Source organism: Carassius auratus, chromosome 15, assembly GCF_003368295.1.
Source record: "Carassius auratus strain Wakin chromosome 15, ASM336829v1, whole genome shotgun sequence".
In the NCBI taxonomy this organism is placed as follows: domain Eukaryota; kingdom Metazoa; phylum Chordata; class Actinopteri; order Cypriniformes; family Cyprinidae; genus Carassius; species Carassius auratus.
Genome location: NC_039257.1, coordinates 1,823,048 through 1,834,667, shown reverse-complemented (window position 1 = coordinate 1,834,667; position 11,620 = coordinate 1,823,048). Strand labels below are relative to the sequence as shown.

The following is an 11,620-nucleotide window of genomic DNA, read 5'->3' as shown; positions in this document are numbered from 1 at the left end:
TGCATCCGAACACAGCATTTTTTTTTAAAGCAGGAGCTTCTGAACACACCGAGCTAATGGCCTGCTGAATGTCTGCTGATAAAAATAGACAGTGGCAGATGGAGAGAACGAGAAAGAGAGAGAGAGAGAGAGAAAGAGACTTTAGGAGGTGTAGGTTGAGAAAACTAACTCATCTCTTACATTCCTATGCAGTACATTTTCATGTTCCCATCAGATATGTCAAACTGGATAATAAAACTCACAGTTTATATCCCATTATCTAACTGAAGCCAGTTACTTCATGACATCATCCTCCAGGAAGTGACATCATTTTGGAGGGAAAACAGCTGCACAAACATCATCAGTTTGTGCCTTTCTAAACAAATCAGTTTGGTGAAATCAATGACTGAAAGAAATGGTTAAAATATATTTGAAGTTGATTTATGAACATCCATTTTCACTGTGGAAGTGGAAGTAATTTTTTTTAAGATGCAAAGTTTATTCACTGCTGTTCACTTTGTCTTAAAGGTGCTTCCTTTTTGCTTTTTGCTCTGAAATCTCTCCCAGTAGGGGGGTCTTCCTCTAGAAGGGGCGTGGCTTTAGACCTAAGATCACTGAAACTCAACAGAGTGAAAGAAAGGGGCGGAGCTTCACAAACAGTCCCACCTCTCCTTCTATAACACAAAGAATTATGATGTTATGAACTGTCTTGTCCTCTAAAATCATGTGAAAATCATCGTTCAACTCACTTCTGATGTGCTGATATCCTGTTTTCCCAGCGTCACAGCGACGTGATGATCTTTGTCCAATAAGCTCTCCTGAATAGTACTATTATAATAAAACTCTCTCTATAAATGTGACCCTGGAGCACAAAAGCAGTCTTAAGTCTCTGGGGTATATTTGTAGCATTAGACAACAATACATTGTATGCGTCAAAATTATCGAATTTTCTTTTATGCCAAAAATCATTAAGATATTAAGTAAAGATCATGTTCCATGAAGATATTTTGTAAATTGTCTACTATAAATATATCAAAACTTAATTTTTGATTAGTAATATTCATTGCTTAGAGCTTCATTTGGACAACTTTAAAGATGATTTTCTCAGTATTTAGATTTTTTTTGCTCCCTCAGATTCCAGATTTACTAATTGTTGTATCTCTGACAAATATTGTCTTCCAAACAAACCAGACATCAATGAAAAGCTTATTTGTTCGACTTTCAGATGATGTTTAAATATCAATTTCGGAGAAATTCTCTAAAATATAATAAAAAGAAAAAGAAATCCTGACAAATTACTATTACTTCATGTAATAATATATTAACCATTAAACATCACCAATTTTCTTCATGTCAAGCCAAAAAAAAAATAAGTTTCAAAAAAAAAGTTTCTGCTCATGCTGAATAACTTTCTTTCCCTCAGTTGCAAGAAGAAAAGGCCAGAGGGATGAAGAACGTGAACTCTCTCTAGGAAACAAGAAGCGTCTGTGATCTGTGTCACGTTCACACGCTCTGATAGACACAGAGACCATGAGAAACACACACACACACACACACACGTCTTCAGCCTCATCCGGCTGTCTCACGGGCTGAGAGGATGAACCTGTGTGCTGAACGACTGGTTAGTAATGCTGGTATATAATAGACACCTCACATGTCCAGTCCTCTTCTTCACCGTCCAGGTACATCAGTGTCTGCTGGTACACTTGCCCCTCTCACATCTGATTGGACGAGATGTGAAACTCCACCCTCTGCAGGTCGAAGCCCAGCCCTGTGTCAATCGCTTTGATGAAGCTCTCCTTCAGCAGCTCGATGGAGAGAAAAACAGACCAATCAGAGGTAACCAGGCCTCTGGATGTATTCAGAATGAAATGCCTGAACAGTTTACAGTGTGTATATGGAACACTAATACTGTATGTGATACCAGTATGCAGTATGCAAGGAAAAACAGTGTACAAATTAATGCTTACTCTGCTACATGGGCTGAATCTAGTTTTGAGACTGGTGAAGAGTTGTGGAAAGTAGTTCTTAAAAATTTTAAAAAATATTTATGTTTTAATCTTATTTACTTCATGTAATAATTTATTAAACAGTATTATTAATAATTATTGAAAGCATTTTTTACGAGATATTATTATATATTAATGTTATGAAAAACGAAAATATTCACAAAATTAATTAATTAAATGTAAAACATAATTAATGTAATATTTCATGAACATCCTTTTTTTATATTATATAAACCTAATGTAAAATAAAAAATGAATTCTAAAAATTTACTAATCATGATACTTATAAAAGTTAATATTAATGTAGTAATTTCTTGAACATTAATTTTTATATTAATGAAAGGGTTTGATTAATATTAATGTTTAAGCATATAATGATATTTTAGGGAATTGGGTGCAACACAATCTCCTTTTCTTGAACAATTTAAACATGTAGTGTGTGAGTGTGTGTGTGTGTGTGTGTGTGTGTGACTGACCACATTCTCATCTACAGCACTGTTACAAGTACACGAGTGTGTGTGTGTGTGTGTGTGTGTGTTATGAGAGTCCTCAAATGACCACAGACTGGCATAACTGAGTCATGCTGAAGTGATGAGATCACATCGCCATGGAAACAGGGATCAGAATTGGAACAGTTTCATCCAGCACAATTTCTGTCCTGCTGCGATATGCTTCTAGATGTGTGTGTGTGTGTGTGTGTGTGTGCACATCTTGTTGCCTGGAGGTGATGATGATGATGATCATGCTACAGGAAGCAGTGGTTGCTATAGTTACCCAGTGCCTGTAAAACATGTCCAGTTGGTCCAAGTCTGATCCGGGCTTCCGGATGTTCATCCAGTCCAGATCTGTAAACTGAGGATTCATGATCCGGAGAAACTCCTGTACGGAGCTGACACACACACACTGAAATCACCTAAAAGCTCACATGCTGCACTTTTGTTTTACACTTGAATTTCACATCAGTGGAGGTTTCTGCACCAAAATCATTGTATTTCAATTTCTATAATAATTTTCAAGTATTTATTTAACCTTCACATTTAAACACGGCTCTTGCGCCTGTTCCTTTAGAATGTTATTGTCCTCTTTTATCCACCTTTATATTTATCTTTCTGGTGTACAGACGCAGTTGCTTAATATTGAAAAGATTTTGATATGATATGAAAATATCATTCATAATAATGCATATATAAAAATAAATAAAATCTACTTTTTTTATTAATTTGTTCAACTTTACACTGGTATCTTTGGTCAAATCAACATAACACTCTTTCTTCTTTCTTTAGTATACATAATCTATCATAATTGATTAGTGTTGTCATAATAAGTTGTTTTCGCAGTTTATTTCAGAAAATGTTTTGTGAAAACAAAAAACTGTTGAGGGAGTTTTGACTTGTGAATGTTAAAGTGAATCACATAGTACATAGCAGCAAGAAAAATCAGTCATTTAATAATCATGTTCTATACAGAAACAGGATTACTACGAGCTGATACAACTTTATACTTTACATTTTGCAACTCAAAAACCCTTTCTGAGCTCTTTCTTCCCCAGCCTGCTCTTGCTGAAGCGCAGGTATAGAGCGACCCCTGCTGGCCGCTGCTGGAACTGCAGTGTCTCTTGTGTGTACTGGGGACTGTTGTGAGGATTGTAAGCTCAGGTGACAGTAGGAGCTCAAGGGCAGTGAAGGTCTGCTGGTCTTCATCACATCAACACCCACCTTGTGTCCTGGTTCTCCTGCCAGCACGGTGTAATCTCCCTGATGGGACACACTGAAGTTCCAGTGGGTGAAGCTGTGGGTGAATGAGGTCTGTGGCAAAAACTGTTTCCCCCTCGCTGTTCTTTCCAGCCGAAACCTGTCCCATGCAAGCCCTATCTTCTCACACAGCAGCTTTCTGATCAGTAGATGACTGATGCAGTAGACGATCTGATGCAAACACACAAAGAAATGTAAAAACCAACAAACAACATGGTGCTATAATAAAAAAATGAAATAAATCAGTGGAATTAGGTTCCAAGATATAATCAAATTAGGCTAAAGTATTCCTTTGTACACCAAGCTGTTTTAGAGCTGAACACATTACAAAAAAATGTAATCCGTACTGAAGGTTTTTTATTTATTTTTGACTGTGAAAGTTCTGTTGGTTTTTTGTCCATTTGATAAAGTTTTGTAATTGTGAGTGAACCTGCTGCAATGCAAGACAAATTTCAGACTTTGTCTGACAATAAAGTTATACCGTAAACAGATTAATGCATCAATGAATTAATTAATGCAATCATGCATAAATCAATAAATAATGAATGCATAAATGAATTAACTAATAAACTAAATAAACAATTAATGAATTCATAAACAAATCAATACATAATATATAAATAATCAATTAATTAGTGAACAAATGTATGCATCAATCAAAAAATAATGAATGTCTGAATGAATATGACTCGATGCATAAATTAAATGAATTAATTAATAAATTAATGGTGCATAAATAAATATGTGTAAATAAACGAGCCAGTTAATTAATAAATAATAAACAATGACAAAAAATTATAAAAAATATAAAGAAATAAAGAAATGCATAAATAAAATCAATAAGTATATTAATCGATTCATTCATGAAATAAATAAATACTGAATGCAGAAATAAGTAAATAAATAAACTAATTAATTAATTAATAAAAGCAAGCATAAAATGCAGTCAATTAGTAGATGCCACTTTGTTTTGGCATCATGACATTTAGCAAATATGTCTATTATATAAATAAAAGTTGTGCAAAGGGAAATATTAACAAAAAAATATAATATTAACATAATATTAAAATATCAGAAGGGAAAAAATGGTCAAAATTATTTTTTTCTAAGAAAAAAAACTATAACGTGCACTCCATCCATGTGCACTTTTATCAGCTGTCGTATATTATAAAGTTGCAGTTCATTATTATATTATTAATTAATAATATGTAGTCATCATTATTGCATGTTATTATATTGTCTTATTCAGTTTGTAGCTTTGTTTTGCTTTTACACTGGTACGCCTGCACATGTGTTCCAAACCACACGAAGGAATCCGGAAGAATATGCTGTGGGCGGAGCTGAACGGTGAGCGCCTCGTCTGATTGGCTGACGGATTGGGCGGTGATGCTCGTTGACCAATCGCGCGTTGTCGGAAGTGTTCGGCACAGTTCGGTTGTGGAGGCGGAGCGCAACGCGTGTGGATGGAGCGCTTGATGCTTTTCTTCACCGGTGAGTGTTTGAATAAAGAAATCAAATAAGCACGACGTTTTTTTGTAATGTGGTGTGTGTTATGGCGTTTATTTTTCGTTATATAAAGAGCCATATGTGGGAAAAACATAACATTATAGGTTTCTATTGCAGCGCTTTCTGGCGACTGTTTATAATCGAAGAGCAAAAACACGAGACGTTCTCATGCGTTTATGTTTGATATAAGTGATAGTATTCGCATTCTGTGATGTCATATTGGTAACCATGCTGTATATGGATATACTTGAGAAAATATTTCCTTGTAACCATATTTTTCTACCATAAAAATAAAAAAGCCATATGTACTGTTGTTATTCCCTGTGTTATGGTACAGTATTAAATGGTAATAGGGTACTGCATGATGATTATGGAATCTCCTTTTCACAGCTTTCATAAATTAATCAAATTAATTGATACAATTTATTTATTTATTCATTTATTTATTTCGTTTTCTAGTTCTAACACAATTATTTGTTAAGGATCATGTGACACCAAAGGCTGAAGTAATGATGCTGAAAATTCAGATTTGCATCACAAGAATAAATGATATTTTTATAATTATATTATATTTATATTCTTACTTTAAATTTCTATAATATTTAATTTTTTTACTGTATAAGAAAAAAAAACAGTAAATGCAGAAGGAAACATTACAAGAATCGCACCAAACACAAACTTCTGAACACTGATGAATATTTTTTTATTATTTATATTATTTATTAACTATTTGACAATCTGGAATATCAGGGTGCAATAAATAAATAAATAAATAAATAAAATTGAGAAAATCACATTTAAAGCTGTCCACATTTAAAGCTGTCCATTTAAAAAATGATTTTCACGAAATATGCTTAATGATTTTTGGCATAAAAGAAAATCAATAATTTTGACCTCTACAATGTATTGTTGGCTATTGCTACAAATAAGACTGGTTTTGTGTTCTAGGGTCACATTACATAAATGCAATAATCATAATTTTCTGGTTTTATTTATAGCTGGTTTGAGCACGTGGAAATAATATACAGATATGTCAGATTTATTAACATATATGCATTATGTGTAACGAAAACTGTTTGTTTTGATGTAGGAGACCAGATGGTCCGTTCCTGCTGCTGTTAGGAGACAGAATGACCTCAACGCTTTCCTACTCACAGAAACACAAAATGCATGTCAGCATCAACTTGAAGATGTGTCTGGAGTGACCGAATTCGTTCAGCATCCATTCGTTTCTCAGTACCCAGCATGGACTTCCTGCAGATGAAGCACCTGAAGAGGAAGAGGAAGAGCAACTACAGCGTGAAGGAGACTCAGACTCTGATCCGCGAGATCCACAAGCGGCGTGAGATCTTGTTCTCCCGCCAGCAGAACATGGCCATCAACGAGCTGAAGCGGCGAGCGTGGGAGGAGGTGGCTGACAGCGTGAACGCTCTGGGCGAGGGCGAGCTGCGCACGGCGGCCGAGGTCAAGCGGCGCTATCTGGACTGGCGCGCGTTGATGAAACGAAAGCAACTTCAGGCCGAGCTGGCGTCGGGATTGAAGCAGGAGTTTGAAGCTTCGTCTCCCGATAATGATGCGTCTCTGGGTGGCGGCGATCAGTCGCTGGACCTCAGTGGGTTTTCCAAAGACTCGTCGTGCGACTGGCAGGACCTGACGGACCTCGGGGAGCCCAGCACACACATTCCTGGAGTCAAAATAGAGGACGACGAGGCCTGCAACTACAGAGTATGTACTAGACCTTTTCATTTCAACTTTTATCAGATTGTTTCCTGCTTTGGTTGAAGTAGTCCTCACAAGAAATTCCTTTTTTTTTTTTTTCAGCAAGGATGCATTTGAAATTCTATTCTGTGAATTTTAAAATGTATCAGTTTCCACACAGCAGTATTGATAATAATCAGAAATGTTTCTTGAGCAGCAAATCTGCATATTAGAATGATGTCTGAAGATCATGTGACACTGAAGACTGGAGGAATGATGCTGAAAATACAGCTGTGCATCACAGAAATAAATGACATTTTACATGATATTCACATAGAAAACACTTATTTTAAATTGTAAGAATATTTCACAATTTTACAGTTTTTATTGTATTTTTCATCAAATTAATTCAGCCTTGGTGAGCAGAAGAGACCTCTTTGAAGATAAAAAAAAAAAGAAACGCAAAAAAAAATATTCAGAAAAAAAATATTTAAAAAAATCAGTAATTTTGCATGGCTGTTTGGATGCCGTAAAACACCCAAAACTAGGTTAAAGTTAGCATTTTCTTCAGTCACTGTGTTGTAATTATTACCCTAAAATCAGGATTGGGCATAAAATAATGTCTTATAATTGAAAACAGGCTGAGAATTAAACAAGTACTTATAATCAGTCTTATAAGAAGACAGGAATCACGTCTTTGTGGGATTTTTTAAGAGTAAATACAAAACAGCTTCTCATTACAAACACTTTGATGCTTCGAAATGCATCATGTTTTGTGCATACAGCCATCATTTTTTCAATCAGCACCTCAAAAATAATAAGAAACCATTATTGAATATCATTCCTGAAATATTATGCACACTGAAAAAAATAATACTACGTTTTTTTTAAGGTAAGTGGTTGCAAACAATTTATTTTAGCTACATTTAATAAAAATAAATAATAAAATGTGCTGAAAGTTACTCAACTAAATTTATTTAAATGTAGCTAAAATAAATTGATTGCAACCATGTACCTTAATTTTTATTTTAAAAACATTTCAGTGCAGAAATGAATTCATTTTAATTCATTTTAATTTTAATTGAAATACCTACTCATGCAAGTTAACCTTAAACATTTTTCTCTAAAATCATGCTATGAGGAAACAAATCTACTCAATAAGTGCTTGGCCTCATACTTGCTGCTGACTTTGTGTCTGTCTAGTTGGAGGCGGATGTTGGAGAAGGTGGTGAGGGTGAGGAGGACGATGAAGACTGTTTTCCCTCAATCCTCCCTGATATGGACCGTGAGGGCAGAGTTCCTGAAGTCTTCGCTCACATCGATGAATTCGGCATGCTGAGCTCCACGAAGCCTGTGTTAGGATCGGCGGCGACTCGAGACCTGGGACTCGGAGTCGGGGGCTCGTCCGGGATGGGCGGAGCTGGATTGGAGAACACAAATCTGCTGGTGGCGCTGGAGAGACAGAGACTGGACCTGGAGAAACACCGCTTACAGGTGGAGTCCGAACGGCTGCAGGTGGAGAAAGAGCGCCTCCTGGTGGAGAAGGAGCGGTTGAGGCAGGGCGAGGTGGAGAGGGAGCGGCTGCAGCTGGAGAAGGAGCGTCTGCAGGTGGAGCGAGAACGATTGCGTCTGCAGCTGCAACAGAACACGCCCCTCCAGCAGAGCCCCGCCCCCTCGACATCTGTAGCCACACCCACCACATCATCCTCTGCCCCCTCGTCGTCCTCATTGGATGGAGAGAAAGACAGGAAGCTGGCTTGGCCAATGGCGGTGGATCTAGAGGCGGAGAAGCTGAAGTTAGAGAAAGAGCGCCTCCTGCTGGAGAAGGAGAGACTGCAGTTCTTCAAGTTTGAGTCGGGAAGACTGCAGATTGAGAAAGAGCGCCTTCAGGTGGAGAAAGAAAGGCTGCAGCTTCATAAAGATGGACAACAGATGGCGCTGCACTCGTGAAACATCATAGATACAGCCCATTAGAGAAAGATTGTTACCATAGTTATCTATTCATTTCTATTGGGAAAAATTCTAATGTGTCTTATGCACTTTAAATAAAGCAAAAAAAAAATATATATATATAAAACGTATATTTATCAGATATTTGAAAACGGAAAAAGTCAAGCAATGATTGTGAGAAGTTTAGAAACAAGATGCATGTGCACTCAGTTTTGAATATTTGCAGCAGTAGACTGTGCATTTTTAAATATAAGTATGAAATATGATAAATGAATGTCATAAAATTACCTCATTGCACAGAAAAGCAGAAGAAAACTGTGATTGTACATGCGTCTTTTATCATGTTGATGCTGAATTGCTTGTATTCGCTAAAAACAAACAAACAAAAAACGTTAATCGACAAATAATAATATATAAATATTAGATGAAAAACTTAAAAAAAATTTTTTTTAAGTAAACATTGAATATTTAAATTAAAATAGCTAACTTTAAATTAAAACTGAAATAAAAATTGTGAATACTATAATAATATATAAATAAAACTAATTACACATTTTGTATTTCAGCCTTTTATATTTAATTAACAGAAAAAAACTTCTATTTGCTTTATTTGAAGTGCAAAAACCACACTTTTTGGTGCTTTCTTTTTTAAAAATAGCCAAATAATAATAGTTTTCACTAAAGAAATGAATAGATATCTATGGTAAACTGTTTCTGGCTGTATCTATAGATCAGATCAGCCCACATGATTGCCTTCTACTCATGTAATAAGTGATGTTTTAACGCTGATTCGGTTGAGTATTGATATCTCATAGAAATTTATGCAGAAATATCTGAACGTATTTGTCACATAATATAAAAAGAAAAGAAACTTCTGATTACAACATGTTATGTACTTAGTTACTATACCGTGTTTAATGTACGGGGTAAAACCGAGAGCTAAAAAAGAGTTGGATTGTATAAGGGCTCTTATAAGCAGCTGTGTTCACACTACAGCATGGATGGGGACCAAATCTGAGGCCTTATTTATGCTGAATTATCATATGTTCTTAAATACGTGATTGTTTTGAAATAATCAGGTTTTTTTCTGGTCTATCTTGAGGTCAGTCACTGAAATAAGCTTAACGAACGCATATAAATGTGTTCGTAAAACCATAGGTGCTTGGATTCAGTTTTGCTTAATCACACTCACAAACATGAAGGTGAACAGTCAAGGCAAAAATCTACATAAGATTTATTTTATATTTTACCCCAAAATCAAGATAAAATTATATATATATATATTAGGACAAGCTGAAAATTGATCTTTAAAATGTAGATGAGTTTGTTTCTTTATTGGAACAGATTTGGAGAAATGTAGCATTGTAGTGCTACAGTGAATGGGTGCCGTCAGTGAACTGTTGTTTCTGGCCAAAATATGGGTCCGTAATCCATATTAATGCTTCCTGCAGTGAAAAAGACAATCTCCTGTTGTCTCTCGCATCAAAATCTTTCTCCGCTGATTCAGAAGTGACCACTCTTATTATAGATTATGGTTTGAAGTTAAAACATCTTAATGATAGCTTTGCTTACAGATACACAGCTTTTGTCTTCTCCAGATGTTCACTGATGAACAAGAGTGCTGTGGATTATTGTGATGTTTTTATCAGCTGTTTGGACTCTCATTCTGACGGCACCCATTCACTGCAGAGCATCCATTGATGAGACACTGATGCAGTGCTACATTTCTCCAAACCTGATGAAGAAACAAACTCATCTAGATCTCTGATGAACTGAGAGTGAGTACTTTTTCAGCAAAATTGCATTTTTGGAACAAGTGATTCTTTAAAGTGTTATTTCCTTGAAAACCTTTCTGTAGTGTCTGGATGTTTTTTCTTTTGATTTTGAGGTGAAATATGTTCTTCTTCACAGGTTTCGTGAGATTTCCTCATGAAGGCCTGTATTGTGAATGTAGTTAGTGTTATGAGTGTGTGTGTGTGTGTTCTCTTACAGTTGTTTTCAGGTCTTGATGATCCAGAAGTGCAGATGTTGAGTGCTGATTGGTTTTGTGATCCCTGCATACATTTTTGCATCTTATCCAAAGCAATTTACATTGCACTAAAGGTATACTGTACATTTTTTAACCATTTTCGTGATCACATGCCTTAGGAGTTTTCATTCTAGAGCTCTAAGGCCTGTTTCACACATAAGCAGCTGCATATACTTGTTTTGGCAAATAGAGTTTAAATTCTAGGCCTTTTTTTAATCTGCGAGTAATATAAGCATACTGAATTTTAGCAGAAAACATGGTGAAAATGATATGTGAACATTTTTATTGGCATGACCCTTTACAAGAGGCTTTTCCTTTGAATCATCTGGATTCAGTCCAGTTTACGTTGCAATTTACTTCAATTTGCATGTAAAACTTGCTATGTTTTTCCAAAAAAATGGAAATGCATGTGCTGTTTTGTAACATGCAGACACTGAATAACATACAAAATCAATCAGCATGTTCACGCTGCTCGACAAACAAAAGTAGGAGGAAAGTACTCCATGTATAAACCCAGAAATCACTTTTATGTATAGATTTGCAGCAGAAAACACTCACGGTTCAGTTCAGCTTCTCTCTGCATTTCTCTAATCAAGTGGAAGACCAAAGCTGTGCTGTCTGGTGACACGTTTTTTTCATTGGATCTCCATTCAATATGTTTTCACGCTCAGATGAAGGTTGAGTATTTAAAGATAAAA

At 35.8% G+C, this 11,620-nt stretch overlaps 1 protein-coding gene and 1 pseudogene across 1 annotated transcript; one reads left to right on the top strand and one right to left on the bottom strand.

Annotated features, from left to right (window-relative positions):
* Nucleotides 1–481: 481 nt before the first annotated feature.
* LOC113114561 (L-aminoadipate-semialdehyde dehydrogenase-phosphopantetheinyl transferase-like) lies at nt 482–3,934 on the bottom strand (annotated as a pseudogene).
* Nucleotides 3,935–4,923: 989 nt separating this feature from the next.
* msantd4 (Myb/SANT-like DNA-binding domain containing 4 with coiled-coils) lies at nt 4,924–9,288 on the top strand. Its single transcript, XM_026281620.1, has 3 exons — nt 4,924–5,230; nt 6,336–6,970; nt 8,147–9,288. The coding sequence occupies exons 2-3, from the start codon at nt 6,491–6,493 to the stop codon at nt 8,891–8,893; spliced, it is 1,227 nt and encodes a 408-aa protein (XP_026137405.1). The 5' UTR covers nt 4,924–5,230; nt 6,336–6,490; the 3' UTR covers nt 8,894–9,288.
* The last annotated feature ends 2,332 nt before the right edge of the window (nt 9,289–11,620 follow it).

Bases quoted from the DNA above. Each gene is read 5' to 3' on its own strand.
- msantd4 (XM_026281620.1), top strand. From the start codon at position 6,491: ATGGACTTCCTGCAGATGAAGCACCTGAAGAGGAAGAGGAAGAGCAAC. The intron at 6,971-8,146 runs GTATGTACTAGA...GTGTCTGTCTAG, and splicing joins ACGAGGCCTGCAACTACAGA to TTGGAGGCGGATGTTGGAGA.